Source organism: Grammomys surdaster, unplaced genomic scaffold, assembly GCF_004785775.1.
Source record: "Grammomys surdaster isolate TR1022 unplaced genomic scaffold, NIH_TR_1.0 241, whole genome shotgun sequence".
In the NCBI taxonomy this organism is placed as follows: domain Eukaryota; kingdom Metazoa; phylum Chordata; class Mammalia; order Rodentia; family Muridae; genus Grammomys; species Grammomys surdaster.
The window spans coordinates 1,850,423-1,878,072 of NW_021604686.1; the positions used below are offsets into that span (position 1 = coordinate 1,850,423).

Consider the following 27,650-nt stretch of genomic DNA (forward strand, 5'->3'; position numbering starts at 1 on the left):
CCAGGACAGCCGGGAAAACACAGAGAAACCCTGTCTTGAAAAACCAAAAGAAAAAAAAAAGGTCATTTTGAGTAATTTAAAAAAAAAAAAAAAAAAGAACTCTGGCTGGTCTGGAACTTAGAAATCTGCCAGCCTCTGTCTCTTAAGTGCTGGGATTAAAGGGGTATGCTACTGTGCCCATTGCTACTTGAGAGGAATCTTGAGGGATGACCAGCACAGAGGATCTGGACAGCATTCTTAGAGGGTGAGGGCACATCTCCAGCAAATTTGAATCACTGTAGTCATTACCCTGCAGGAATCGTAAGTCTCAAGAACTTCCATGTTCATTGCGCCTCCTCAGTCAGCCTCAAGAGACCCACCATGGATGCTGAAGAAGGGCCTGGCTTCTAGTCCTACCATTAAGGGCTCTATGGTGGTTTGAATATGCTTGGCCCAGGGAGTGGCACAATTAGGAGGTATGGCCTTGTTGGGGTGGGTGTGGCCTTGTTGAAGGAAGTGTGTCACTGTCGGGGTGGGCAAAGAGTGTTTCTTCCTACCCGCCTGAGGCCAATCTTCTCTTGACTGCCTTTGGAATAAGTCGTAGAACTCTCGGCCCCTGTAGCACCACGTCTGCCTGGATGCTGCCATGCTCCCTTCCTTGATGATAATGAACTGAACTTCTGAACTTGTAAGCCAGCCCCAATTAAATGCTGTTCTTTATAAGAGTTGCTTTGGTCATGGTGTCTCTTCACAGCAATGGAAACCCTAAGACACAGGCACCATCAGGCCATTCCCCTTACTCAATGTTACAGACCGCTCCTTTTTCTTAAACTGGTAGTCGTGGTAACTACTTCCTGGCCTACTCAAGCCTGCTTCAGAGGAAGGACCACAAAGTGGCATCACAGAATACCAGGACACAGGTCCACCCAACTCAGTTCTACTCCCCTGCCTCACACCCCACCTCCTGGCTCTGTTGAGACCCACATGGAGACAAGTGACACAACAGAACAGACAGGGTCAGATGATCCCTTTATTTTGTTCGTCCAGTTACACAGACAGACACTGGCTCAGGCAGCTCAACTGCCAATGAGGGGATAGTTTGTGTCTCTCAGAAACAAGGGGCAGTGGGCACCAGGAGAATGCAAAAGCAGGCCACTGGCTGGCAACAGACAGGAGGATCCCCAGCATCGACTGGGCTCTCCCACCCCTCAAGCAAACCATCTGTGCCCAGCCCCATTTCTCATCTTGGGCCCCTCCTCGTGAAAGTGCATAGTTGCCTGGAGATACAGCATCCCAGTGCCTGAGCAGCTGGGCCAGACACTGCTAACAGGCTTTCCCAAGGGCAGTGCCAGGGGTGGCCAATAGGTCTGAGCCAGGAAAGAGGAGAGGCAGATAGGACAGGAAATTGACTGGGGGTAACATCCAACAGCTTGTGGATGCCAGGCTGGCAGCTGGATCACAGCCCTCCTGGAAGTACCAGAGGACTAAGAGAAAGGAAACCAGGAGAAGGGAAGAGGAAGAGGAAGGGCCTAGCCCTAGAATCTCTTAGGGTAGCAGGAGCTATGACAACTGCCATCCATAGAGAAAACAGTAAGAAAGAGAATTAACTAAGCCTAGGGAGGCAATAGGAAGGGAACTTTCCAGACACTCTTTGTTTCTCTTACAGGAAGAAGATAAAAATCAAAGTTCAAGGTGGCCCACCGGTCTTAGGGTCCAAGGCAAACCAACGTGAATAGTTTTCCAGTCTCCCTAGCCCAGGCGCGTTTCTGTTGCAAGGAGATGAGAAAGAGCCGGCTGCTCCTTGGGAAGGCCCACCCACCTCAGGCCTCACACAGAGTGGGATATGCTACCAGACAGTGTCCACGCACTGCTTGAAAGATGCAGTCCCAGGATCAGTCTAGAGAGAGATGAGAGTTCTGAGAGGATGAAGGAAAGGCCGGGAATCAAGTCCCGCCGTGCTCTTGAATGGAAGGGGGAGGGATGGGCAGAACCCACTAAACTAAAAACTAAAGGCAGAGCCCTCCTGCTCTTCCTCCCTGTCAAGCAGGAAAGCTATTCAGGACATTGTGCTTGCAGCTTGAACTGGGCCTGGGAGCACCTCCGCAGAATGTGTCCTATAGCCAGGGACAAGTGAGACTGGAGAGGTGAGCCGCCCTCTCAACGGGTCCTATTTGACTTCCCTAACTTCTATCCTTTCTGCCAGATTCAAGTAGAATAGCTACTCCTTCCAGGAATCCAGTGGTCACTCTGAGGAGCTAGAAGCCCTTTAGGGCTGGGGCCAGCCACGCCTTCCCCAGGGACCAATGATGAGCTGCGTGCCCTCTGTTCCACCACTGCCTTTACACCTGCAAGTGCCTCATACAACCCAGCATGAAATGCAGAGCAGCTAAGGTGGGTCTGGGCAGAAAGGGATGGACGCCAGGAGAGGGAGAAGGAGAAGCCTGCCTCTGCAGGCCGGACTTTCAGAATCAAGGAGACCAGCTCTGCATTTCCATTCCCTGGGTTGTCAAGTACCAAATGGGCTCTGAATCCCCAAGCTGTGTGCCCCTTCCACATAAGGGTTGGCTCAGCTCCTGCGTCAGCTTCCTGGAACTGGGGAGTGGATTTGGGGGGATCTGGGCAGTCTTAAAAGCAGACATAACTGAGACACTCAGCCTTAGAGGAAGACAAAGAAAAGCGACAAGGGGAGGAAAAAGGTCACGGGAGAGCCAGCTAGGGAAATGAGCATGAAGAATCTCACAGTGAGGGAGAAACAAGGGGAGGAGGAGGATGAGGGAGGACTACAGGGAGCACGGGAACGTCCTCTCCGTCCCATCCCCTAGAACCTGCCTATCACCATGAACGCTAATACTATTGCTTCCCAATGGGACTAAAGGCAGAAATAGCTTAGGTTCATAATCCTGCACAAAGTATCAGGCTCTCTGCTAGGCCTCCCCCTGCCCCATGGAGTCCCTGGGCTAGGGTCAGGGGGACAACCTGATGGATGGAGGAGCTGGTTTAGTTCTAAACATACATCTAGCACCACAAACAAGAGATCTCCACTGTACATTATTTCACAAGGGGACATAGACTCAGCTACCAATGCACAGAAACACTTCCTGTGCATGCACAGCTCTCGGAGTGCCAAGGGCAGGACCCAAAAGGTGTGTGGGGGGGATAGACATATACATATACGTATACATATATATATATAACTCTGATTCTTTGTACAAAGTCGGGGAGGAGAAAAGGGAAGGGGGAACCCTGCTTGGTCACCACACAGAGGGTGTGGCTTGAGCCCCCTGTCCCACTGGCCCCCAGCCCTGCCTCCTGAGGGGCTCGGCTGCCTCACATCTCGTTGGAGTACGTGTAGTTGGGAGTGGCAGAATATTGAGTCTGCGGTTGATTCATGGCGCCCTGTGCAGCCCCCATGGCTGCGTTCTGGGCTGCCTGCTGCACGTGTGGGTTCTTCCACGCTCCAGTCGTCCATTCCTCCTGGGCTTTGCTGAAGCTGCCCCCGCTACCCCGGTAGAACTTATGGACCTGCAGAGACAACCGTAGGGAATGGTTAATCAGAGGAAAGTGTGCGGGACACGGTGTTGCATCCTGCAATCCCTAAAGGGGCAGGAGAATCATGATTCAAGAGGCTGTCTCAAAGATAAAAACCAAAGCCAGGAGCCAGGAGCCGTGGTGAGTGGCACATGTCTGTAACCCCAGCCCTTGGCGAGACAAAGGTGTGTTACTCTTCCATACATGTTGAGTCTGAGGCCAGCCTGGGTTTCGAAAGTCCCTATCTCAAAATATAAAAATGAAAAAATGAGCCAGGCAGTGGTGGCGCACGCTTTTAATCCTAGCACTTGGGAGGCCGAGGCAGGTGGATTTCTGAGTTCGAGGCCAGCCTGGTCTACAGAGTGAGTTCCAGGACAGCCAAGGCTATACAGAGAAACCCTGTCTCAAAAACAACAACAACAACAAAAAAAAAAAAAACGGAAAAATGAAACCTGGGCATGATTGTGCACACTTTTAATCCCAGCACTTGGGAGGCAGAGGCAGGTGGATCTGAGTTCAAAGCTAGCCTGGTCTACAGAGAGAGAGTTCCAGGACAGCCAGGCAGGACTACAGAGAAATCCTGTCTCAAAAAGCCAAAAAAAAAAAAATTAAAAAAAAAATGGTGGGCAGCTGTTCAGGAAACAGACGGGGTCCTTTTGTGAAAAATCAGTCTTCAGAGTAAGTAACTCAGAAGACTTCTGTGTTCTGCGTGTGTGCGTGTGCCTGTGTGAGTCCGAGTGCGTGAATGTGTGTGTGTGTGCCTGTGCGAGCATGTGTGCATGTGTGTGTGTGCATGAGTGTGTGTGTGTGTGTGTGTGTGTGACTTCAGGTGTCAGAGGACAATCTTCAGCCTCAGTTCTTGCCTTCCTAGTTTGAGACGAGGTTTCTTGGTTTTCTGCCACTGTGGGCATCAGGCTAGTCGGCCGACAGGTCTCCTGTCTTCGTCCCTCATCTTGACACATAAGTGCTCATAGTGCCTGGCTTTACAGAGGTTCCAGGTATTCAGACTCACAACCTCACATTTACACAGCAAGCCTTTTCACCCACTGGGGGATCTCCCCAGCAGCCCACTTGTGTGTGCTGTATGCAAACACAGAGGGGTTCACTTGCCTGTCTGTGTAGAGGGCAGAGGTCAACTTCAGCTACATTTTCATGGCTCTCTACCTCATGCTCGAGAACGGCCCCCTCTCTCTCTCTGATCTGAAGCCTGCCCTGTCAGCTGAGCTGGCCGGCCCTAAGCCCTGGAATCTGCCTGTTTCTGTTCTGCTCCCGGCTATGGTGTTACAATCCTTTGCCACCACATCAGGCTACTGATTCTGGGAAATCCAAACTCAGGTCCTTACGCTTATGAAGCAAGGATTTTACCCACCGTCTCCTCAGCCTCCTGAGTCCTCCTGTAACCTGGAGGAGGGATGGCTTCAGATCACGGTCCCCTCCCATTGCCACCCCGTCACCCTCGATGTTTACACATACCATGCTAAGGGCAATGAAGGAAAAGACGGCCACCACTGTGAACATGACCGTAGGAATAAGCATCACCACCGCTGAGCCGATGTTCGTCCCGAAGAAGGAGATGGTGGCAATCCAGCCGCTGTAGGAAGAAGCCAGCTGTGGGGCTATGATGTAGGAAGAGGGGACCCAGGAGCCGTCCCAAGGATCATCTCATTGCCACGGGGAGGAGCCACAGAGCGGCCATATTTCTGATACTCCATAGCCTGTGCCCCAGAACTCCTGAGCCAGAAGGCTTTTCCTCCTCAGCTTTCCCATAAACTCTTGATACTCCTTGGCCACGCAGACACCCCTTCCCAGTTCTCCTTCCCCTCTAATCTATGGTGAACACTACTCTACTAGCCCAAAGCCTCTCTTTGTATCCATAACAAGCCATTCAGTGCCCGTAAAAGCCAGGCAAGCAAACAACCCGAGTGCTACTACTCCACCAGCCCAGGTCAGACCTTTGCCTCTTACCAGACACCCCAGCCTGGAATTCCTACAGCCTGGATGATGCTGATGACCAGCTGGGCCATGAAGGTGAAGAAGAAGGCCATGAAGCTGAAGGAGCTGTCTGTCCTGTGGCAGAGAAGATGGTTTGTCACCTGGACAGGGACACTGGGCTTCCCCGCACTCACGAACCCAAAGCTCCTCAGGGCATAGAGGACATGCGAACAACCCAAGTGCTTTAAATGAGACTGTAAAAAGGACGGCCTTCATCCATAGATCTTTAAAGGTTTCCATGAGTTAGGCCTGTGTGCAAGAAAGGGATGTCCCTCATGAAAGGACCACCCACAGCATGTAGATTAATGACCCTACTGGCACAGAGGTAGATGGCTCCATTGTGGGAAAACCAAGCAGCTCTATTATCAAGGAACAGGAACGGGGGTGGGTGGCTCTATAGGCTCAGAAATGGAACATCTCAGCGGCACAGGAAAGAGACCTTACTGACCACAACAGTAGCTAATTGGCACATAATTGGTTAGTCCTGTTGACAAAGAGATTAAAGGCTCTATGGAACTGAAATGTATAGTCTGTTGGCACCAAGACAGCCTTGTTGCTATATGCAGCCCTCATGGCACAAAACCTGAAAATCCCAGTTGGCACTGGATAGGCACTCACTGGCACCAAGACAGCACACCCCATCAATACATAGATAGGCATTCCCTTTGGCACAGAGTTGGATGACATCACTGGCCCCGTAAGTAGTATCAGTGGGTCTTAGAGGGCTGCTTCCACTAACACGTGAATAAAGGGTTTTCTTGGTACCAAAGCAGCCATTCTTCACTGGTACAAGGATGGACAGCTCCACCAAGACAGCCCCATAGGCAAAACTTAACAAGAAGGGGTAGACTGAAGAAGGAAGGAACTAAGAAAGGGTTCACTCCCAACCCTCTCAACCCAGCCAGGAACTCCCAGGAATCCCAAGCTCCATCTGACGGTCCCAGTCAAAGGCCAACAAGGGAAATAGCAGATAAGAGTGTGGAATAGCAGTCAGAGGGAAACGGGTGGGAGCTGGGGTCGGCACCAACCACTTACTTGAAGGCCTTGTAAATGGGCCGGAACCAGCAGACGTAGGAGCAAGGTGTGAAGAGGATAAGCCAGAGAAAGGCCAGGCCAAAGTTGGTGGCTCCCCCGCCTCCGATCAGCCACGCGAGACAGCCCACCAGGTTCACGGCCAGCGTGACGCTGTTCACTGCAGACCCAGGAGCACATGCGCACAGAGATAGACACCAGATACACACACAGACACCAAAGTCCATACGGAGATAGGTAAGTGTCCAGGATTCCATAGAGACTCATAACCAAATACATGACAAGAACATAGACAAGCAGCAAGATATGGACATATATGGACAACATGCACAAATGCAAACACACACACACACAGGAGAGAAAGAAAGGGAGACAGAGAGAGAGAGAGAGAGAGAGAGAGAGAGAGAGAGAGAGAGAGAGAAAGAGAGAGAGAGAGAATGACCCACAAGCCATACCAATGAATACACAAGAAATACATACAAATGCATACAAATACACACACACACACATACACACACACACACACTACAGACTGTAAGAAAGAAAGCTGGGAGCTTGGGTCAACACTTTCCCAATCCGCCCTTAGGAATCTGAGTAATACCAACAACCAAGAGTCTCTAGAGCAAGAACCCAGAGCTTCTGCCCAGCAAGGCCCCTGGAGAGATCTCAAAGCCTCGGGGTCCTGCCCTAGTAAGCAAGGCCTCTAGCGTGTGGGGGGAGGAGTTGGAAGCAGTGTTAGGATTGAGCTTAGCATGCAAGAGGCCAGGATTCTAGCCACAAGACCACAAGTCAGTCCTTGGCCCTCCCAGACCCACAGCAATCACCACCCCAAAGCAAGAAATCATCTTATCTTTTCTTACAAAGCAAGATCAGGAAGTAGAAGGAGAAAAAGACCTAAAAATATCTCTCCGAACCACTAGGCCACCTGCGTGGCACTTCAGTGGGGCAGACAGCAGGGGCTGGAACTCAGTCCTTGTCTAATGCATTTCTCAGACTACTATCTTCCTCCAAGATGTCTTCCTTACCTATGATCTCTTCCTCTGACCTGCAGCTCCCCTGAGTGTACTTCAAACCCATCGTCCAGACTAGCAATTTCTCCATGGTTAGATCCAGACTCCTCTTCCTTCCTCACCTCACCTAGAAGAGCCTAGCACTCATACCACTCAGTCACAGCCAGCAGAGGTCTAAAGATGCTTCATTTTGCAGAAAAGAAACAGATGTTGGTACTAACACACACCTAGGTCCTCAGACCCCAGAGAGCGCTTTCCTTGAACATCAGATGAGTCTCCAAAGACCTGCTAAGTTAACAAAGGAAGGGGGACTCAATCCTGCCCTCAGACAACCACCTCTGCTCCATCTTCTGAATCTCAAGGCTCAGATACATTTTCTTCAGGACCAAAGCACCTGATGGGCACCTAGCAAGGACTTAAGGAGGTATTTATAGCTCTTAAATCCAGCTTCTGAATCAGATCTTCTCATGTGGGTGGGGTTCCAGGAGCCCAGGACCAGGCAGAATGTTCCCCTAACTCTGACTCAGCCTGACTAGGTCACCTCGGCAGCTACACCCGTCTCAGGGCCCTCAAAACAAATATGGATATTTCTTGTGCATTTCTGTTGACTGCTTCAAAGCTTCCTAGAGCTTTGTTGTTCTTACTGATTTTATTTGTTCTGTACAGGAATTTTGTCTGTGTGTCTGTGTCTGCCACGGCGCACACTTGTGGAAGTCAGAGTCAGGTCTCTCCTTCTAAGGAGCAAACCCAGGTTGTTGGAGTTGGTCTGTTGGCCTGGATCTTCCCATGGAAAAGACACTCACTATCTGTTATCATATTGGCTAGCATGGCTCTTCTCAGGCTCACCCGTCTCTAGCTCACTTGCCCTATTATGTATATTGCTATTTTCTCTGTCTTTGGAACGGGCACCCCGACTCAGCCAGAACGTCTCCAGCCATGAGGCATTCTGTCTTTACTCTTCTCCTTGTCCAGCTAACAGCCTGCACGTCTTTGTTATCCTCCCTTTCTTTCTTCTTTTGAAATAGGTTCTCACTGTACGACTCTGGTGGACCTAGAACTTACTAGGCAAACAAGGCTGGCACTGAGCTCACAGAGACCCATATGCCTCTGCCTCCCAAGTGCAGGAATTAAAGGTGTGCATTAACCCAGAATGACCATAACACACGTCTTTGCCTGAGCTGAATGCCCCTAAGAAATAAAGATGTTGCCGTGGGGAAGCCTGAAAGGACTAGAAATTCACAGAGACCAACCTCAGATAACCCTGTGCGTGCCTCAGAGATCTTGGAGGCTGGGTTGAGCATCCTCACCTTCTGCTACAAAGGCAAGGATGCTCACCCCACCTTCAGTCCGCCTCCATATATTTTTTATCATTTATGTGTATGGGTATTCTGCTCGCATGTATATATCTGTGTATGCATGCAATAACTGTAGAGGCCAGAAGAGGGACTAGACCTGGAGTTACAGACAGTTGTGAGCTTCTAGGAATTGAACCCTGGTCCTCTGGAACAATAGACAGCACACTTAACTGCTGACCCAGCTCTCCAGGGTCCTCCTCCTTACTTAATGGGAAAAACAGAAGCCATCAGATATAATTTCGTTTCCCTTCCAATATCTACAGGCTACCCATATCTGTCCAACTTCTCCTCTTCTCACCTTATAGGGCAGGAGATTCTTCTCTACCCATAGGCCAAGGCAGGTCGTGGAACAGTCTGAGTCTGACCCTTTGCTAGTACTGAATACTGTCCCATGACGGGCCTGTTGTAAAGATGGTGATTTTTGTTTGCTTGCTTTTTCATTCTGTCTCTCTGTCTCTCTCTCTTGGTGTGTGTGTGTGTGTGTCCATGGCTGTATTTGCATAGAGCACATGTGGAGGTCAGAGGACAACTTTCAGGAGTCTTTACGTCCACCTTGTTAAGGCATGGTTCCTCTCGTTCCTGCACTTTGTACTCCAAACTCAGCCAGCCTTCCTAGCGTACAGGTGTTTGTTTCCTGTCTCTGTCTCCCACCTTGCCCTGTCCTGGGGTTACAGGTATGTAACACCACATCCAACTTTTTACATGAGTTCCATACAAGTTATCAGGCTTGTGGGCCAAGAGCGTTCACTCCTCCTTCACAAACTGAGATACCCACTAGCCCAAGACAGCCCAAGATCCTCTTGACACAGCTGAGCACAGGTCTGAGTCAAGGCAAGTGTCACCTGTAACAGATGCCAACTGCAGTCACACCACAGACTGTCCTTCTTCACATGCCTAGGCAGTAACTTCTGACTGCCCTGAGCAAAGTCAAGTCTATACACCTCATGACAACACTATTCCTCTAGCCTGTCTCAGACCATGACAAACAGGCACCTCTAAACCCTCATCCTTAAATCCTCAGAGAATTAAAATCCTAGCCACCTGGAACATTAGCTCTCCATGAGCTGTATTCTCTTTCTACAACAGAGACCTGCTGTTTGGGAAGTAGAGCATCCAAACCAGATTCCTTGTCTCTTAACTCCCAGTTGAATGCTCTTCTCTTGGAGAAACACATGAAGGAACACGAGGCTTTAAAGGAAAGGCTCTTCTCCAAATCCAGAATCTTGGCAGTCACCACAGGTTCCCTGGAAAAGTATTCCAGGGGGAAGGGGGTAGAGGAGCAAAAAGAAATAACAGTGCAAAAAGAAACCCTGCTCTGTGAACAAGAGAGAACAAGGAAGGGAAGAAAAGAGAGGCCTACACGAAAGAAACTGAGGCCCAGTTGGCAAGCGGCCTGTGAAAGTGAGCTTGCAGGGGGACCAGCAGGGGGATTTCCCAGGCCATGCAGATGCTACGGTTGGAAAGCAGGGTGTGCAAGCACCCCTCCCCAAGGCCAGCACTTCTCCCTCATCCCCACAGCACTCACACATCCAGAGGTAGTAGAGACGCTTGGTCAAGCTGAGGTGCTGAGGAGGGATGTCTGCCTCAAAGTCTTGGTAGAAACATGGCTTCAGTGGGATGAATTTGGGCAATGGTGGGAAGTTGTTCACTTTCTCTGTGAATGAGACATAGCACTGGGCATCAACTTGGATAATACCCCTGGCCTCCCTTCTTGGTCCTATATGCCCCTCCCCTCCTGGCTGGACTGCCTATAGATCCTATATACTCCTGGCTCTGTGGCCTGGTTGCTCTGCTACCCCCACCCAAATGTCCCTACTTCCTGAATAGGCCATGACGATCCCAAAGAAATCAAAGATACTAAAACAGCATCTATCAAGAGAACACAAAAATAATAAAAGCTGCTATGGGGTGAGGTGTTCTCCCACAAGAGAGAGCAAGTTCTCGGGCATAGGTGAGAGTCTGGAGACGTGGGTTCTGGCCTCTACCTGATCATTAGCCATTTCCTCCACTGCCTCTCTCCAGACCTCAGCTGTTCAGAGGAATGGACCTAGGCTACATGGTCCTTAAAGTTCCCTCCAGCTTTGGCACTGTGTATCTCTGAACCTTTAGAAACCAGAGGAAAAAGTCTCAAAGTACAATAGTAACTCCAGAATGGGACAGATCACCCATGCTGCGATTTGGTCAGCTGGGGGTAAGACAGGGCCATCAAGATGCTCAGCTCAGGTCCCCAAGCTCAAAATCTAACGCAGGGCTAGACGGAGCTATGAAGTTCTCAGACAGACAAGCTAGAGTTGGGGGTTAGGGGGACAAGGGCCAGATACTTTATGCTTTTTTTTTTTCATGTCTACCCTAGCATGGTCCACCTCTCCTTACCCGCCATGATGGACCAGCCAGCTCAGAAAGCCTGCTCACACCTCTTTGTCCAGACCTGGAAGGAAAGAAAAACAAGATGAGAATGAGATCAGAACACTGTCTAACTCAGCTCCCCTCCTCGCTCCAGCTTTGCTTCTCCCTCTCTGAGGCATGACACGCTCCCATCCCCACCGCTCCCATCCCCACCTCGGAATGAACCCAAACACAACAGCCACACCCTTCTATCTGTTTCCACCAAGCTTGGTAGTTTTAAATGTCAACTAGCCACAATCCGGAATCACCTGGGAAGACAGCCTCAACTGACGAGTTGTGTAGATCAGGTTGGTCTATGGGTATGTCTGTGAAAGACAGTCTTGACTGTTGATCGGTGTGGGAAGACCTAGACCACCATTCCCTGGGCAGGTGATCCCGGACTATAGAAATGAAGAAAACTTACTGAACATAGCTGGTAAGCAAGCAGTATCTCTATGTTTCCTTGTCTCTGTTCTTGACTATGGACGGGATATAACTAGCTATTTCTGTTCCTGCCTCGACTTCCCCCTCAGTGATAGACTATAACCTGGACCTATAAGTCTAACAAACTCTTCCCTCCCCTAAGTCACTTTTGACCAGCGTATTTTGTTTTGTTGTTTTATTTTGAGACAGGGTCTTACTATGCAGCCCTGGTTGGCCTGGTACCCACTATATAAACCAGGCTGGTCTTGAACTCACAGAGAGCACCTGCCTCTGTCTCCTGAATAGGGAGATTAAAGGCATGCACCATCAACCCCAGTTGGTCAGGGTCTTTTATAACAGCGACAGAAATAAAACTAGAACCACTGTTTGCCTCGAGGCACAAAGTCTATCCTCAGAAAACCCCACTCAGGGATAACTATCGCGATAACTCAGATGGATAAAAGCGGCATATGTCTGATGACTTTAGTTAGATCCCTAGAACCCATAGTGAAAGAAGAGAACTGGCACCCAGAACTTGTCCTCTGGTCACATGTGACACCAACCATAGTAAATAAAAAAGTGAACAAATAAACAGAAAGAAAAGTCACAGAAGGTAGGCAAGGGCATTCCATCCTCTGCCCCGCACAGACTAAGCCACCCTTCTTCCTGCCGTGTGTTCACTTATTAGAACTTCATTATCCAGGCAGACACCCTTGATCCCAGTGCTTGGGAGGTAGAGGCAGGCAGATCTCTGTGAGTTCAAGCCCAGCCTGGTCTACAGAGTGAGTTCCCGGTCAGCCAGGTGCTACACAGAGAAACCCTGTCTAAAAAAAAAAAAAAAAAAAAAAAAAAAAAACAAAAAACAAAAACAAAAAAACAATGACCCCATTTCTTTCTCTTCCAGACACCAAAGAAAGAAACTGAGCAAGACAGATATGCCTCTGCCCTGCACATGAGGCAGCCCACAGCCCCTGCTGTCAGTCACATGGGAGAAACAAGCCTGCTGTGCTGGTTCATACTTGCAGCCCTACCCTAGTACTTTTGAGGCTGGCGCAGGCTCGAAACCAGCCTGGGCCACCATAGTGAGACTGGGATTCCTAAGACTAAAAAGAGACCTGGAGGTGGATCTGCAGAATAAAAAGAAGAAAGCCAGACTCCCAGTCGCTTAGCCCAGCAGGCAGATGATGATGGCCTAAGACCAGAACATGGGTGAGAAGTGGTCCAGGGTCCAGGGAGGACAGGCTGTATCACGGCCATGGTGGAAAGACTGGCAGGCAGGGCTTCGTGCCAGCATTTGGAGTATATGAGGTCAGAAACTGAGCAGAACCTGCCTGGCACGTGCATTACGTCATCAGTTAAGAGACATCATCAGTTAGAGAGAATCTCTTCTGTACTGTGTGGAAGCATCACTTGTCAATAAAAACCTGATGGCCAATGAGCTGAGGCAGGATTAGAAGGTGGGACATCTGGCAGAGAGAGGAATTCTGGGAGAGAGTCAAGCATGGGAAAAGAATCCCCACCCAGACTCGAAGATGGTGGACTGAGTCGTGTGGAAGACACAGGATAGTATAAATGGGTTGATGTACGTTACAAGCTCGTTGTGGAAGAGACCTAGGCATTTATTCATAAATAATAAGTCACTAAGTAATTATTCAGGAACTGGGGTAGAAAAGCCCACACATCCGTAATGCTAAGGAAGCCATTGTGCAATCATCAGCTAAAGCAGCACGCTAAGTGAACACGTATGTAATCAAGACCAAAAAAATGGTCTAGGTCAAGTGCAATGACAACCAGCATTTTCTAAGATTGGCTGATAAAAAAGTTTCGTTTTTAAGCAAAACCAACCTATGATGTCAAAAATGAGGACACATTCTGCAAGATAGCTCAGTGGATAAAAGCTACCACCGAGACTGACTACGGAGCAAGTGTTAGCGGCAAATCCATCAGAGCAGACACAAGGCATCCTCACTGTCCTTTTAACTTCTGAGTGGTGTGAAAGTTTCTAAATAACATGTTAGAGGCAAATACGAATCATGTCAGTAATGGGTCACAAAACACTGGAAAAGGTGTCACCTGGCCGAGTGCACATACGCCTTCCGTGATCGCAGCACTTGAGATGCTGAGGCGTGAGGAGCACATGGTGAAAGGCAGCTTAGGATACAGGGCTTGATGGAAGGGAATAAAGGGGCCTTGGATAGAGCCAGTGGTAGATGACAGGATTAGAATGTACAGGCTTGAGCAGGCAGGATGGCTTAATGGGTAAAGTGTCTGAGACCAGGCCTGAGGACCTCCTGAGTTCAATCTCTAGACCCCACATAGTGGAAGGAAGGAAATGACTCCCACAGATTGTTCTCGAACTTCCACAAGTATTCCATGAGGCTTGTATGCCTATGTGCATGCACGCACATTAATTTAAAAATTAAAAGGGGGAGGGGCTGGAGAGATGGCTCCGTGGTTAGGAGCACTGGCTTCTCTTGCAGAAAACTCAGGTTTGGTTCCAAGCACAGACATTATAGCTCAAAACTGTCCGTAACTCCAATTCCAAGGGACTCGCTGTCCTCTTCTGACCTCTGTAGAAACCAGGCAGGCATATGGTACCCAGTACATACACATACATACACATACACAAACAAACACACAAACACACACACATATGCAAGCCCACAAACTAAATCTTTCTTTAAAATAGAAAGAAAGGTCGATAGGTAGGTAGGTAGGTAGGTAGGTAGATAGATAGATACGTAGGTAGACAGACAGACAGACAGACAGACAGACAGACAGAATGTACAAGGCCCTAGGTCTATTCATCAGCACTTAAAAAAAAAAAAGTGTGTGGGAGCAAAGTCCCTTTTCATTATTTTTAATGTGTATTATTTTATGTGTCAATGTTTTGCCTGAACATACGTCTATGCACCACATGTGAGCAGTATCAGAAAAGGTCACTGGATCCCCTGAGACTAGAGTTATGGATGGTTACACCACCTCGTGGGACTGTAATGGCCAAGAATTATGGAAGAATGGTGGTGGGAGCTTCAACCTCAGATACATCAGACATGAGAGAGCAGGAGCTGGCTACCTCTCCCATCCCAACCCAGAGCCAGCACCCTGAGCATGAACCAAACCAGATCCAGCCCCCCCCCAGCATCAACCCAACCCAGAGCCAGCACCCCAAGCATCAACCCAACCCAGAGCCAGCACCCCGAGCATCAACCCAACCCAGAGCCAGCACCCCGAGCATCAACCCAACCCAGAACCAGCACCCTGAGCATCAACCCAACCCAGAGCCAGCACCCCGAGCATCAACCCAACCTAGAGCTAGCACCCTGAGCATCAACCCTAGCAGGAATTAATGACCTTGACAGCTACCAAGCTTCATTGCTTGTTTGACCTTCTAAGGTTCCCCACCACCACGCTATAGCTTCTGAGTATGTAGATGAAGCATCTTCGAACACCTCTTCCCTGGCCAATGGTACACAGCAACACAAATCTTGCCCCAGAGACCCAGGACACCTCCCCAGGGGCATGAATACCCTTTTCCACCCAATAAACCAAACCAGTTCCCTGAAGCTGTTCCCAGCTGCGTTCTTTACCCTCACTACATTCTTTACTTGTGGCTGACATCCTGCACCCCAATGGGCCTGGCTATCTGAGGGGGGAAGTGGACACGGGCAACACTACCATGTGGATGCTGAGAATCGAACCCAGGTCCTCTGGAAGGTCAGCCAGTGCTATTACCCCTGAATCATTACAAAGTTCTTTTGATAAAGCAGAAGAAATGACTGAATTTTTAAAACTCACTGTTCTGGGCTAGAGATATCACTCAGTGGCTTTCTGTACAAACATGAGAGACCTAACTTGAATCCCCAGTACCTAAATAAAAAGCTGGATATGGCTATATGCACCTGTAACCCATTGCTGTTGGCATCAAAAGATACAAGAATCAGTGGGGTTTGCCAGCCAGCCTAGCCAAAGCCCAGAAAGTTTCAGGTGGGACATCGTGTCTTGAGGGATTACGGTGGAGAATGCTAGATCAGGATGTCTGACATCCTCCTCTGGCCTCTGGGTAAACTCACATGGGCACACACATTCACACACACATGGGAAGGACACACACACACCACTGCAACACACACACCACATACACACACCAATATATCACACACACACTAATGTAACACACAGACACACACATACACACCTCTACTCTGCCATCCCTGCATAACAACAACAGATACAGGCAGAGATTACTTGGCTACTAAAGCCACTGGGAGAAGGTTGCTATGGAGAAGCAACAGTGTGAGTGTCACATTTTAGAGCGCTTATTAATTCTGAGAGAGAAAAGATATCTCTACAGTGAAAGAATCTGGCAGACCAAATGATTAAACTTAGCATTTGTGGTAACAGAATGCACAATGTATTCTCAGAAGGACAATGTATTCACAGGAGGACACACAATCATCGGTGTAATATTGTTGCCAAAAAATGTTAAATCTGAAAGTAAGTATGAGCAGAGCATGATCAAGCATGCCCATAGTGCCGGCAAAAGAGACAGAAGCACCAGGATCAGGAGTTCAAGACCAAGGTGAATTACCAAAGGCCCCATCTCACAAAGAAGGGTGGTTAGTTACTGAAAAGGAAAAACAGCTGTTCACAGAAAAACAACTGCCACATAGGTCTACTTATATGAGAAACCAAGTCAAAGTTACAAAAATACATACAAAAAAAAGAAAGAAAGAAAAAAGAAAGAAGGTAATCAATTGGGGGGAGAGCTGGAAAAAAGGAGATCTGGGGGTCTTTGATGCAAGTAGGTGGGATAAACCATGAACTCAACAGGGGGAAAGATACAGAGGCAGACAAGTATGGGGCCTTGGGATGCAGCGGAGTCTGCCCCACACTCTCGTTAGACTGTACATGCTGGAATGAGAGGAAGGAGCCGAGAGCAGGCCACTCAGCTAATGGGCAGTACAACACAGTCTAAGTGCTCTGGGACAGTGACTCGGAAAGCTGTGGGAACCAGGACGCCTCCGTGGTACCTGCTGGTGCAGAGGAAGCAATATCAGATCTGAATACAGGAAGGTCAGACAGGAGTCAGCTGGACAAAGGTGTGAGGAAAACTGAAAGGCCAAAATAGCAAGGGCCTCAGGGATGCAAGGGATACAGCGTGACAGAAAGCTTCAAGGGGTGGTGGACAGGACAGGCAGAAAGGTCGAAAGAGGCTGGAGGGAAGGCTCAGTGGTTAGGAACACTTACTGCTGTTGAAGAAGACCCAAGTTCAGTTCCCAGGCAGCTCACAACCTCCTGGAATTCCAGCTTCAGGAGATCCAACAGCTTCTGGTCTCCTTGGGCACATGAATGCACATGCGCACACCCATACACAGATACACATACATGTGCACGTTTTCAAAACATTATTAAAAGGTGGGAAGGGATGAAACGCAAATGGTGTTATGCCTTTCTTTTAGACCGCGGGCAAGGTCTGGCTTTGCCCTTAAAACCATGGGACACAGTGAAGGATTTTGTCCTTCCAAAAACAATAACAAAACCCTCAGTCTACTTTGGGCTTGGTTGGTGGGTTGGTTGTTTTGAAACAGGTTATCACACTGTATCCAAGGCTGGCCCAGGACTCAATATGTATCCTAGGCTAGCTTCAAACTCATGACAAGCTTGCCTCAGTGTGTGATGAGAGAACAGACATTCTCCAACAGGCTCAGCTCAGATTCTATACAGCCAAAAAGCTAAAATCTTTATCATAAATAAATACGACTCTGAGGGCTGAAGAGACAGCTCAGTGGGTGAAAGTGTTAGCCACACAGATCTGAAGAGGAGTTCAATCCCTGCATCCCAGTCAGACATTAAGGCTCACACTTGTAATCCCAGTATAGCAAGATGGGAGGCAGGGGCAGGAGAATCTCTAGAAAGCTTGAAGCCAAGCTGGCCTAAAGCGGGCAGAGCAGACACAACAAAACAAGTGGACGCCAGCTGTGGTGAGGCAGAGGCAGGCAGAGCTCTGTGAGTTCAAGGCCAGCCTGGTCTACAGAGTAAGTTCTAGGACAGCCAGGGCTATACAGAGGACCTTGTCCCAACAACAACAAAGAGAGAGATGAAAAGCAATTCCCAAAAGTGTTCTCTTACCTCCACGTACGTACCATGACACACATGCATTTGCTCAGGCTCTCTTGCACCCCCTCCCTCTCTAACCCCCATTACACACACACACACACACACACACACACACACACACAAATAAATCTAATTTCTTTGAGACAGAGTCTTTTTTGTTTTGAGACAGAGTCTTACTATATAACTAGCCTTACTATACTGGCTAGCCTAGAATCACTATGTAGACTAGGCTAGCCTTGAAGTTGCAGAAATTTGCCTATTTCTGCTTCCTAATGGCTAAGATTAAAGGTATGTACCACCACACTGGGCTAAAAAAATTTTTTTTCTTTACCTTTTTTTTTTTTTTTGGAACTTTATATATGAGTATTGTATTTACATTATGCCCTTCCCCCATGCCCTCATGTTCATGGATTTTTAAAAATTATTCTCATATGTATGTGTGTATGTTTAACTATATAAACACAACAACCTGCTAAGTACGTTTCCTATTTTTCATATATACAAATGTTTAGGGCTGACTTGGTATTGGATAACCAACTAGGAAGCTCATTCCTGGAGAATACTGATTTTCCTGCCAAAAAAAAAAGGAAAAAAAAAACTTTTTAAAGAACAAAACCAAAGTCTGTAAGGCACATACTTATAAACCTAATATTTGGGACATAAAAGCTTGAAGATCAGGAGTTTGAGGCCACATGGACTATTATGAGAACTTATGAGACGTTATCTCAATAAACACACAAACAAGCAAAACCAGCTTAGAGACGGCTCAGTGGGTAAAGGTGCTCGCCAAGCAAGCCTTCAGCCCCTGTTCCATCCCTGGACTCCACACAAAGGTGGAAGAGAAGAAATGACTCCACAACGTTGTCCTCTGACCTCCACAGAGATATCATGTGCTCATGCACACACAATATTTTTTAAGGGCATGAGATTTAAAAAAAAAATTCAAAATCTACTTTCTCAGCGGTCATCCTTAAAGCTTCTCGGTTTTGTTAGTTTTGTAGCAGAATGTCATGTATGCTAAGCAAGGCCTCTATTCCTGAGCCAAACTCCTAGCCCCAGATCCTTTGCCTCATTTTAATGTATAGCTATATCTATATCACAAAAATGAGATCAAATATGCTGTGTCATAATCTGATTTTTTTTTTGAAACAGGGTTTTAACATGTAGCTCTGGTTGGCATGGGATTCTCATAATCCAATGTTTTCTTCTCACACACACACACCCTCCCTGCCCCAAGTATGTCTATATACTTTGTGCATGCAATGCCTGAAGTTGCCAGAAGAGGGCATCAGATCTCCAGGACTAAGAGTTACAGCCAGTTGTGAGCTGCCATGTGGGTGCTGGGAATTGAACCCAAGTCCTCCTGAAAAGCAGCCAGTGCTTTCAACCACTGAGCCGTCATCTCTTTGGCCCCACTCAATAACATCTTATAAAAATGTTTCAACGCAACTCTCCTGAGACACCTACACCCAGACTTAGGTGTGGCCTATCCTTTCCCTAAGTGCCCCTCTCTCTGAATGCTAATGCCTAGGGCTACGGTAAAATCCTTTCTTAATAAACTCTCACTTTCAGTATCCGTAAGTGGTATATGGTGATCTGTGAAAATGGTCATCTCTACCCTGAGTCACACGGCATCAGTAGCTTCCTAAAGTTCTTAAAGTGAGCCTCTGTGCTCACTTTAAGAACTCACCCATGGGGTTCTTGTCCACTTGAGGTATCTGCAGTTGGGGAGTCGGTGAAAAGTTGTCTCTTCCTGTGTGAACATGGTGCGGACCAAAGCAAACTACGTCCCAGGAGCCTACAGAAAAGTGGTGGCTTCTCAAGCCCCCAGGAAGGTGCTTGGGTCCTCCTCCTTTGTCAACAATTCTTCCTCAAGTTCGTCGAGAAAAGCTGAAAATAAGTATGCAGGAGGGAACCCAGTCTGTGTGTGCCCAACTCCCAAGTGGCAAAAAGGCATCGGGGAATTCTTCAGTCTGTCTCCTAAAGATTCTAAGAAAGAGAACCAGATTCCTGAAGAAGCAGGAAGCAGTGGCTTAGGAAAAGCAAAGAGAAAAGCGTGTCCTTTGCAACCTGATTACAGAGATGATGAAAATGAATAGAACTTACACATCTGAATAAATGCCTTCAGTTTACTTACATATTCTAGGATGTAAATTTGGTTAAATGAGTTTGTCCAATTGGCTTGTTGATGAAAAAAAATGAGGCTAGAATTTAACCCTTCAAAAGAAGCCAGCTATAAAAGTGGAGAATTTTCATAATTTGTAAATTTGAATTGCATACTTGAATTTATGTCATATGCTCCTTCTTTTATCTGTTAAGCTTCTTCCTAAAAATCAACATTACCTGATGTTCTAATTACTAATCTATTGTCTTTGCTTAGATTTTTGTACTGATGCCATTTTATGGGCGTTGATTATGGAAATAGTGCCATATAGTTATGGCATGTTTGCTTTAAAAAATTGACTTAGTCTTTTTTACATTAAAAAATTCAATATTAAAAAAAAAAAAAGCCGGGCGGTGGTGGCGCACGCCTTTAATCCCAGCACTTGGGAGGCAGAGGCAGGTGGATCTCTGAGTTCGAGAGTTCGAGGCCAGCCTGGTCTACAGAGTGAGTTCCAGGACAGCCAGGGCTACACAGAGAAACCCTGTCTCGAAAAAAACCAAAAAAAAAAAACAAAAAAAAAAAACTCACCCATGAAACTGCTCAAGCCAAGGCATGGTTTCCAGGGCACACATAGGCAGAAAGCCACTGAGTACCTCAAAACTGTCCCTTTAAAGTAGCAGTGAGTACCATTCTGAAGGCACAGTAGCTGAGTCAGTAGATGTGCCCAGGCCAAAAAGTGTGACTAGATACAGGATCAGTGGCTCAAAGAGAATACTGAATTTTTTTAAGCCAGATTTGGTGACTCATACTTTAATCCCAGCACCTGGGAAATGGAGGCAGAAGTTTCAGGAAGTTCAAGGTCACGGCTGGGCTATGTTTTAAGTTTGAGAACATCTTGGGCTATGGTGGGGGTCGCTGAAGAAATCAGCTCACAATTAAGTGTAGGTATTGGTCTTGCAGGGGATCTGAGTTTGCTTCCCAGCTTAGAACCTTGAGTAAGTCTAGACATCCAGAAATCTGGCCCCTCTGGTCTCCAAGGACACCTATGCTCACCTGCACATACCTGTGCACAGACATACATATATAATTGAATAAAATAAATCTTTCAAAAAACTAAACCATAAGAAGCTCATTCCTATAACCCTAGCACTTGGGAGAGCCTCAAAAGTGGGGGAGGAGCGAGCACTTGCAAAGAATAAAGCAGAAGCCGATATAGTGTCTTTAATCTCAGCACTCTGGAGGCAGAAGCAGGCAGACCTCTGTGAGTTCAAGGCCAGCTTGGTCTACATAGTTAGTAACAGGACAAACAGGGCTCTATAGAGAGACATTGTCTCAAAAACAACAACAAAAAAGGAGTAATACAGAATCTAAGGATTTCAACCCTGATTCTTTCGTCATCTAACATAGTCAACTGGACAAAATACCCAAGATGCCCCACTGTCTATACAGACCTCATGACTGGCTCAATACATACATAAGCTCCCCTGCCACACTGAGAAGATTCTCACCGAAGAGGAACAAAACGTTCCTAAGCCAGTAAAGGAAGAAAAGGGGTCTCTGTGAAGAAACAAGACTTTATCACACGGGAATAATTTCAATGTAAAATAAATACAAACAAAAAGTAAAATAAATATAAATCCTAACTCTACTTCAAAAAAAAAAAAAAAGGAAAGAAGGAAGGAAGGAAGGAAGGAAAGAAAGAAGGAAGGAAGGAAAGAAGGAAGGGAGGAAGGAAGGAAGGAAGGAAGGAAGGAAGGAAGGAAGGAAGGAAGGTAGGTAGGCAGGCACGGTGGCTCAGCAGGTAAAGGGCCATCAAGGGTGACAACCTGAGTTCCCTAAGAATGCACATGCCAGAAGAAGTAAACTGATTCCTGAAAGTTATCCTCTGGCCTCCATAAGTATGTTGTAGCACATACACACACACATAATAAACAAATAAATGAAAAACTACACAAAAGATGTATTTAACGTGTTAGGTGTTTTGCCTGTGTGTATGTCTGTGCACCATATGTGTGCAGTGCTCATGGAGGTCAGAAGAGAGTGTCAAATCCCCCGGAACTAGGGTTACAGACGATTGTAAGCCACCATGTGGGTGCTGGGAACCGACCACAGTCCTCTCTGAAAGAGCCACCAATGCTCTTAACCACAGAACCATCTCTCCAGTCTATAAAAATATTTTTAAAGAATTCAGTGTATGTGTCTAAGTGACTTGCGTGCACATATGTATGTGCAACAGATGTATGCCTGGTACCTGCCACCACCAGAAGAGGGCACTGGAGCCCCTGTCACTGGAGTTACAGATGGTTGTGAGCCACCATGTGGGTGCTGGGAACTGAACCCAGGTACTCAGGAAGAGCAGCCAATTCTCTTCATCTAAATCTCCTCTCCAGCCCCAAGAAAAACATTTTAAAATAAGGAAATAAAAACTTTCCTATTAATGAGTACAGATCTATCTTTAATCTTTTTAATGACTAGCCAGCTAGGTCAACAACGGCCATGGTCAGGAAGCAGTCGGGTGTGACTTAGGCTGACCTGACAGTCAGAAGGTCACAGCTTCCAGGAAGCAGCAGAGATTAGAACCAGGCTGCCAAGAAACTGGAAAACTTCGAGTGAGAAGAAGAAATGAATTAAGGAGCCAAAGAGATGGATGGCTCAGTGGTTAGAAACACATCAGGTGGCTTCCAATTTGTAATAGCCCCAGGAGACCCAATGCCTCTGACCTCCACAGGCACCTGCACTCACGTGCACATACCTACAGGCACACACACACATCTGCACATAATCAAATGTAAAATCTTTTATATAAAAAAAAATCCAGGCTCAATGGTGCATGCCTATCGTAATTGCACTTGAGAGAAGAAAGCAGGTGGCCAGATCCCATATCAAAACCAAACAAGGCAAGGTCTGGGGCTGTAGCTTTGTCTGCATGCAGAAGGTTCAGGGTTCAGTCTCCAACACCCTACAGAATGGGTGTGGTGGGACACACCCATAATTCCAGCAACAAAGGAGTTGACCTAATCTAGGTCATTATCAGCTACCCAGTGAGCTACAGGCCATCCTGTGCTATAAAAGTCCTCCTCATATACCCCTCACGACCTGCAAAAAATAAAAGCCCAAGTGAACCCTGGGCTACAGAATGAGACCCGAACAAAACTACAGCAGCTATGCCACTGGATAGGAAGCTTTCTTCCAGGTCAGGAAACATAACTACATTAACAAACTGGGAGGAAGACATCAAAGAAAGAAGGACAGAGGCTCAAGAGGCAGCAGAGGGACATGACTGATGGCCAGTGGTACTTTGGGAGACACAAAGGGTCAGTATCCACCACACCGTGCAGGGCTTTCCACAAGGATCCTCCTTGCTAGAATTCAAGAGATGCATGAAAAATGCCCAGCACGGTAGCGCATGTCTATAATCCCAGCATTTGAGCAGCTGAGGCAGGAAAATCAATATGGATTAGACAGCAGCCTGGGCTACTTGATGAGACCCTGTCTCAGAAGAAAGAAAGAAAAAGAAAAGGGCTAGAGAGATAACACACGTTAAAAGCTCTGCCAGCTCCTCCAGGGGACCAACTTCAATTCCCAGCCAGCACCCACACAGCAGCTCAGAACTGTTCCTAACTCCAGGGTAGGGGATCCAACACCCTCTTCTGGCCTCCAAAGGCACCATGCATGCAAGCGGTACACAGACACATAAGCAGACAAAACACCCATACCTTAAAAATGTTAAAATTTTAACGCTCTTATTTTTAAAAAGAACAAGTAGACAGAGAAAGGCAGGAACCACAGGCCTGGCTCCATCTCTCCCATCTCCCTATTCACCCTCTACCTGAATAACAGACTTTGGGCTTCCAGTCCAGGTCGGAATGTTCCCGCCATGGAACAGACTGAAGAGCTGAGGAGAGTGAGGAAGAGTTTTTAGGTGTTTTCAATGACAGAAAGTTATAGCTAAGACAGGACATCCTGCTGGAAGCAGAGTCACACTGCCCCAATCTAACCGTTTTCTATATTCCGAGTGGAACATCCAGAAAGGGATCTGCTTCTCCATAGAGCACACAGGCAAAACGGTCCAGTGATTGAGGGCAGGGAACCCACGGATATGAGCAACCATAGGCCAACGAGAACAAGCCAGGGTGCTGAGGGGGCACCGCCTTCCCCAAACAGAACGGGATACGGAATGAGAGCCTGTTTCCAAAGTAAAGGCCTCTGGAAAAACAAGGTAGATAAGTAGGGAACTGGAGGTAAAAACTAAATTATAAGAGTCTCAAGGGCGGCTGCTCCCCCAACTCTGACTCCAGCCTGACCCATCATGACAGAGAAGTCATAAAGCCGCGTGTGAACGATCCAGGGCAGAAGTCGGGTTTGTTTCTGAAACTAAGGACTCGGAAGAGCTGCAGAAAGTTGAGATCACAGGGGTATTACTTGTTCAGCAGTGACTAGCCAGAGGAAGCTAAAAAAAAAAAAAATCACACTGGGGCTGGAGAGATGGCTCAGTGGTTAAGAGCAGGGTCCTTTATCCTTAGGACTAGGCTACCTTTTTCTTGGAGAAAGGAGTGGTATAGGAAATGAAAGATATCACTGGCTTTTATAACCAAAGCTCTTAGATGGAGAATTAGCAGTTTGTTCTTCAGGTGAGAATCTTTTGTAATTAGGGGGATGAAGGGGGCATGTTACAATGCTCCTGAAAAAAAAATGTGGGCTTAATAAAGCATCTTATTATCAAATAAGATTCCATATATAACTGAAACGTTGGTTTAGTTTTAGTTTGTTTTGACACGAGCTCTTGCTAGGTATCCCTGGGTGGCCTGAAACTCACTATTTAGGCCAAACTGGCCTTGAAATTCCAGCAATGCTACCTTAGCCTCCCAGCTGCTGTGTACGGACACGCACCACCACACCTGATCCAAAAGAACCTGAATGAAGGTTGTTTACGAACCTAGACGGTAATTCATTCAACCCCTTAGTGTGTCTGACTGATCCTGCAATCATAAAAACAAAAGTCCACAGTAAATGAAAGGAAGTCAAGCCTGGCTCCAGGTCCAGCCAAGGGCCTAAGACTAGTTCCAAGTGTCCTCAGCTTGCCAACAGGAGCCTCATCTCTGGCACAGAAGTGGTCATTCATTTCTACTTCCTGCTTGACCTCTGACCCTCAATCCTTATCTCAATCCCATCTGCAGTCCTGAAGCCCAGAGCTATGAATCACCCTCAAAACCCAGCACTCTCCTGGGTGTGCTATCATCATGCTGCTGATGACGCTGTGGTACCCTCCTGCAGGTACAGATCCTGCACCTGGCATTTGAAGCTTTCTGCCAATCAGCTGCAAATTCCTCCTCCCTGCTCACAACCCTCCCTCTCTACCACAGGCTGAAGTTTCTATACACACAACATTTTGGAGAATACCATGTCTAGTCAGTGACCCCAAGCCAGCAGCCTATCGCCTTCTCTAACCCTATCACTTCCCACACCTCCTCTGTGACCCTTCCCAAACATGGCTGTTCTGCATCCCACTGCATAAATTCTAAAGCAGTCACTGGTGCTTAGCTCACCCAGCCAGTCTCTTCTTTCATCCCTCACAGGTGGAGGCCGTTTTGTTTTGATACAGAGCTTTGCTCAGTAGCCCAAGCTGACCTTAAATACCCAGTAATCCTCCTGTCTCAGCCTTCCAACTGCTGGGATTACAGGCATGTGCCTTCCTACTGGACTCCACACAAGCTGGAGGTTGAACCCAGGTGCTAATTTGTTCTGTTTCATAGTATGAAGTTAGAGGGGACAGGCCCTGCAGTAGGGAAAATCAGGTCTATGGTGGAGAGAAGATTTCAGATGGGGCCAGAGCATACCAAGCCCCACACTGAGAACAATCACCCCATATTTAATACTCCAAAGCTTGGATATCCTCCCCAAGAAGACTGATGCCTTCCCCTAAACAGGCAAAGGCCAGCGCTGCTGTTAACCCAGCTGCCTCACACTTCCTTCAGGAAAGCTTCGGACCCCAAACTGACAGCAAAGCAGGGAAGTGTAGCGTGGAGAGGAAATCTGTTGGAGACAAGGCCAGCCAGGCAGAGAGGAAGAGGGGAAAGGGAGAACTCAGAGGATTCTCTTAAACTAGAACAAGTCATTTCCTCAAGGGAGGTCACTACTTATTCCACTTACCCTGTCCCTAGAGAAAGTGTTAGCAGAAAGATACCCAGAGAGGGATATCAACTTGTTCCGCAGTGTCCAGCCAAAGGGGGCTAAAGAAACAACCATACTGGGGTTGGAGAGATGGCTCAGTGGTTAAGAGCACTGGCTGCTCTTCCAGAGGACACTACAACCATATGTAACTACTTCAGGTTGTCTGAGAATACTGCACACAATTGGTGCACATACACGCAGGCAAAACACGTGTGTGTGTGTGTGTGTGTGTGTGTGTGTCAATTTAAAAACATAAAGGAAAGAAAACTAGAAATGGCCACAAGTCCCAGGACTCCTAAATCTCCTCTATTAACACTCCATTTTCGATGGCCCATTCGTGACATGGTTCTCTCTCAGCAATGGAGAACTGGTCCTGTCTTTCCAAGTTCCCACAGAAGCTAAACTAGCAACCCCAAGCAAAATCTCTCTGCCAACCATGGCCCTGCCAGAATCGTCTCCCTCTTTCACCGTCCTGATGGTGAAGACATAATGGGTAACGCACGGCTTGCAAATTTCTCTAGACCATCCCTCCCACACACACACCACGGACAGGCTGGGGTGGGGCAGCAGTGCTTCATGCCCACCTCTGAACTTTGTCCATTACCACCCTGCGATCCCTTCTCTCGCCTCTGCCTCCTTCCAAACCCCACCTCCAGAAAGTCTCCTCTGACAGCTGCTGCCGCTTGTCCCTGTCTCCAGCCCTGGCCTTTGCTGATCTCCTCAAGTGGGTCTTTAACAACCAATTATCAGTCCTAGTCTCACTTGACTCCCCCAGACTCCAGATCAGGAGAACCCCAAGGCAAGGACAGGGATTGGTTCTTACACATCTCCCCTCCTTCCTCGTGACTGACGGTGCTAACGTTGGAGGCGCTACACCCAGCACCCCCATCCCACTTCCCAAAGCCCTGGTGGTATCCGGGCCCTAGGGTGCACCCATCCCCCTCCTCCAAAAATCAAGCTGCTCAGACCGGCGGCCTCCCAGGAGTGACTACAACTTGGGTCCACCTGCAGGTGCCTTTTGTGATACCACGGTCACCAGATTCCAGACGTTCCCATCCCCGGCCGCATGCGCCATCCCAAAAGGAGGAGGCCGGCTGGCAGGGAATGCCAGGTGGAACTCGGGGTTTGTGGGGCTCAGGCTCCATCCAAGGGCCTGACGTCACCCAAATCCCGGGCTCCCTCTGCGGGGACAGAGAATGAGGAAACAGAGATGGAGGGAAGGGTTTAGGGGTGTCCAAGGAGCGCTTCAGCACCCAAAGCACGAAAGGTCACCTCGTCTCCCCACCTCCCCAGCAGCTCGACCTACCCTCTCAAATGAAAAGGGATGCTCTGAAGGCAGAAAAGCGGAGCCGCTGCCACCTCTGCAGCCCAGCTCGCAGCTTCCCTGCAGAGCCCTCCTCGGGTCCCCAGGCCCAGGACTCACCAGCTCCGACCGCTCGGCTGCAGAACCGTAGCCGGGTTGCGCCGCGCTGAGCTGCGCTGCACCGGGCGATCAGGCGCGGAGCCAGCCGCGAGCGGCTCCCGGATTGGGGGCGGGGAGCGTGTGCGCGC

At 48.0% G+C, this 27,650-nt stretch overlaps 1 protein-coding gene and 1 pseudogene across 2 annotated transcripts; one reads left to right on the plus strand and one right to left on the minus strand.

Moving 5' to 3' along the window:
• Positions 1 to 990: 990 nt before the first annotated feature.
• Scamp5 (secretory carrier membrane protein 5) lies at positions 991 to 27,650 on the minus strand. 2 transcript variants are annotated; one of them, XM_028774416.1, is made up of 7 exons: positions 27,523 to 27,650; positions 11,270 to 11,324; positions 10,422 to 10,550; positions 6,535 to 6,691; positions 5,473 to 5,574; positions 4,981 to 5,098; positions 991 to 3,501 (listed from the first exon to the last, which is right to left on the minus strand). In XM_028774416.1, exons 2-7 carry the CDS (start codon positions 11,274 to 11,276, stop codon positions 3,307 to 3,309), a joined length of 708 nt encoding a protein of 235 aa, XP_028630249.1. In that variant the 5' UTR covers positions 11,277 to 11,324; positions 27,523 to 27,650; the 3' UTR covers positions 991 to 3,306. The 2 variants fall into 2 exon arrangements, with proteins under 2 accessions (XP_028630249.1, XP_028630250.1); XM_028774417.1 differs by having other exon boundaries at positions 27,406 to 27,650.
• Positions 19,547 to 20,324, plus strand: LOC114626881 (annotated as a pseudogene).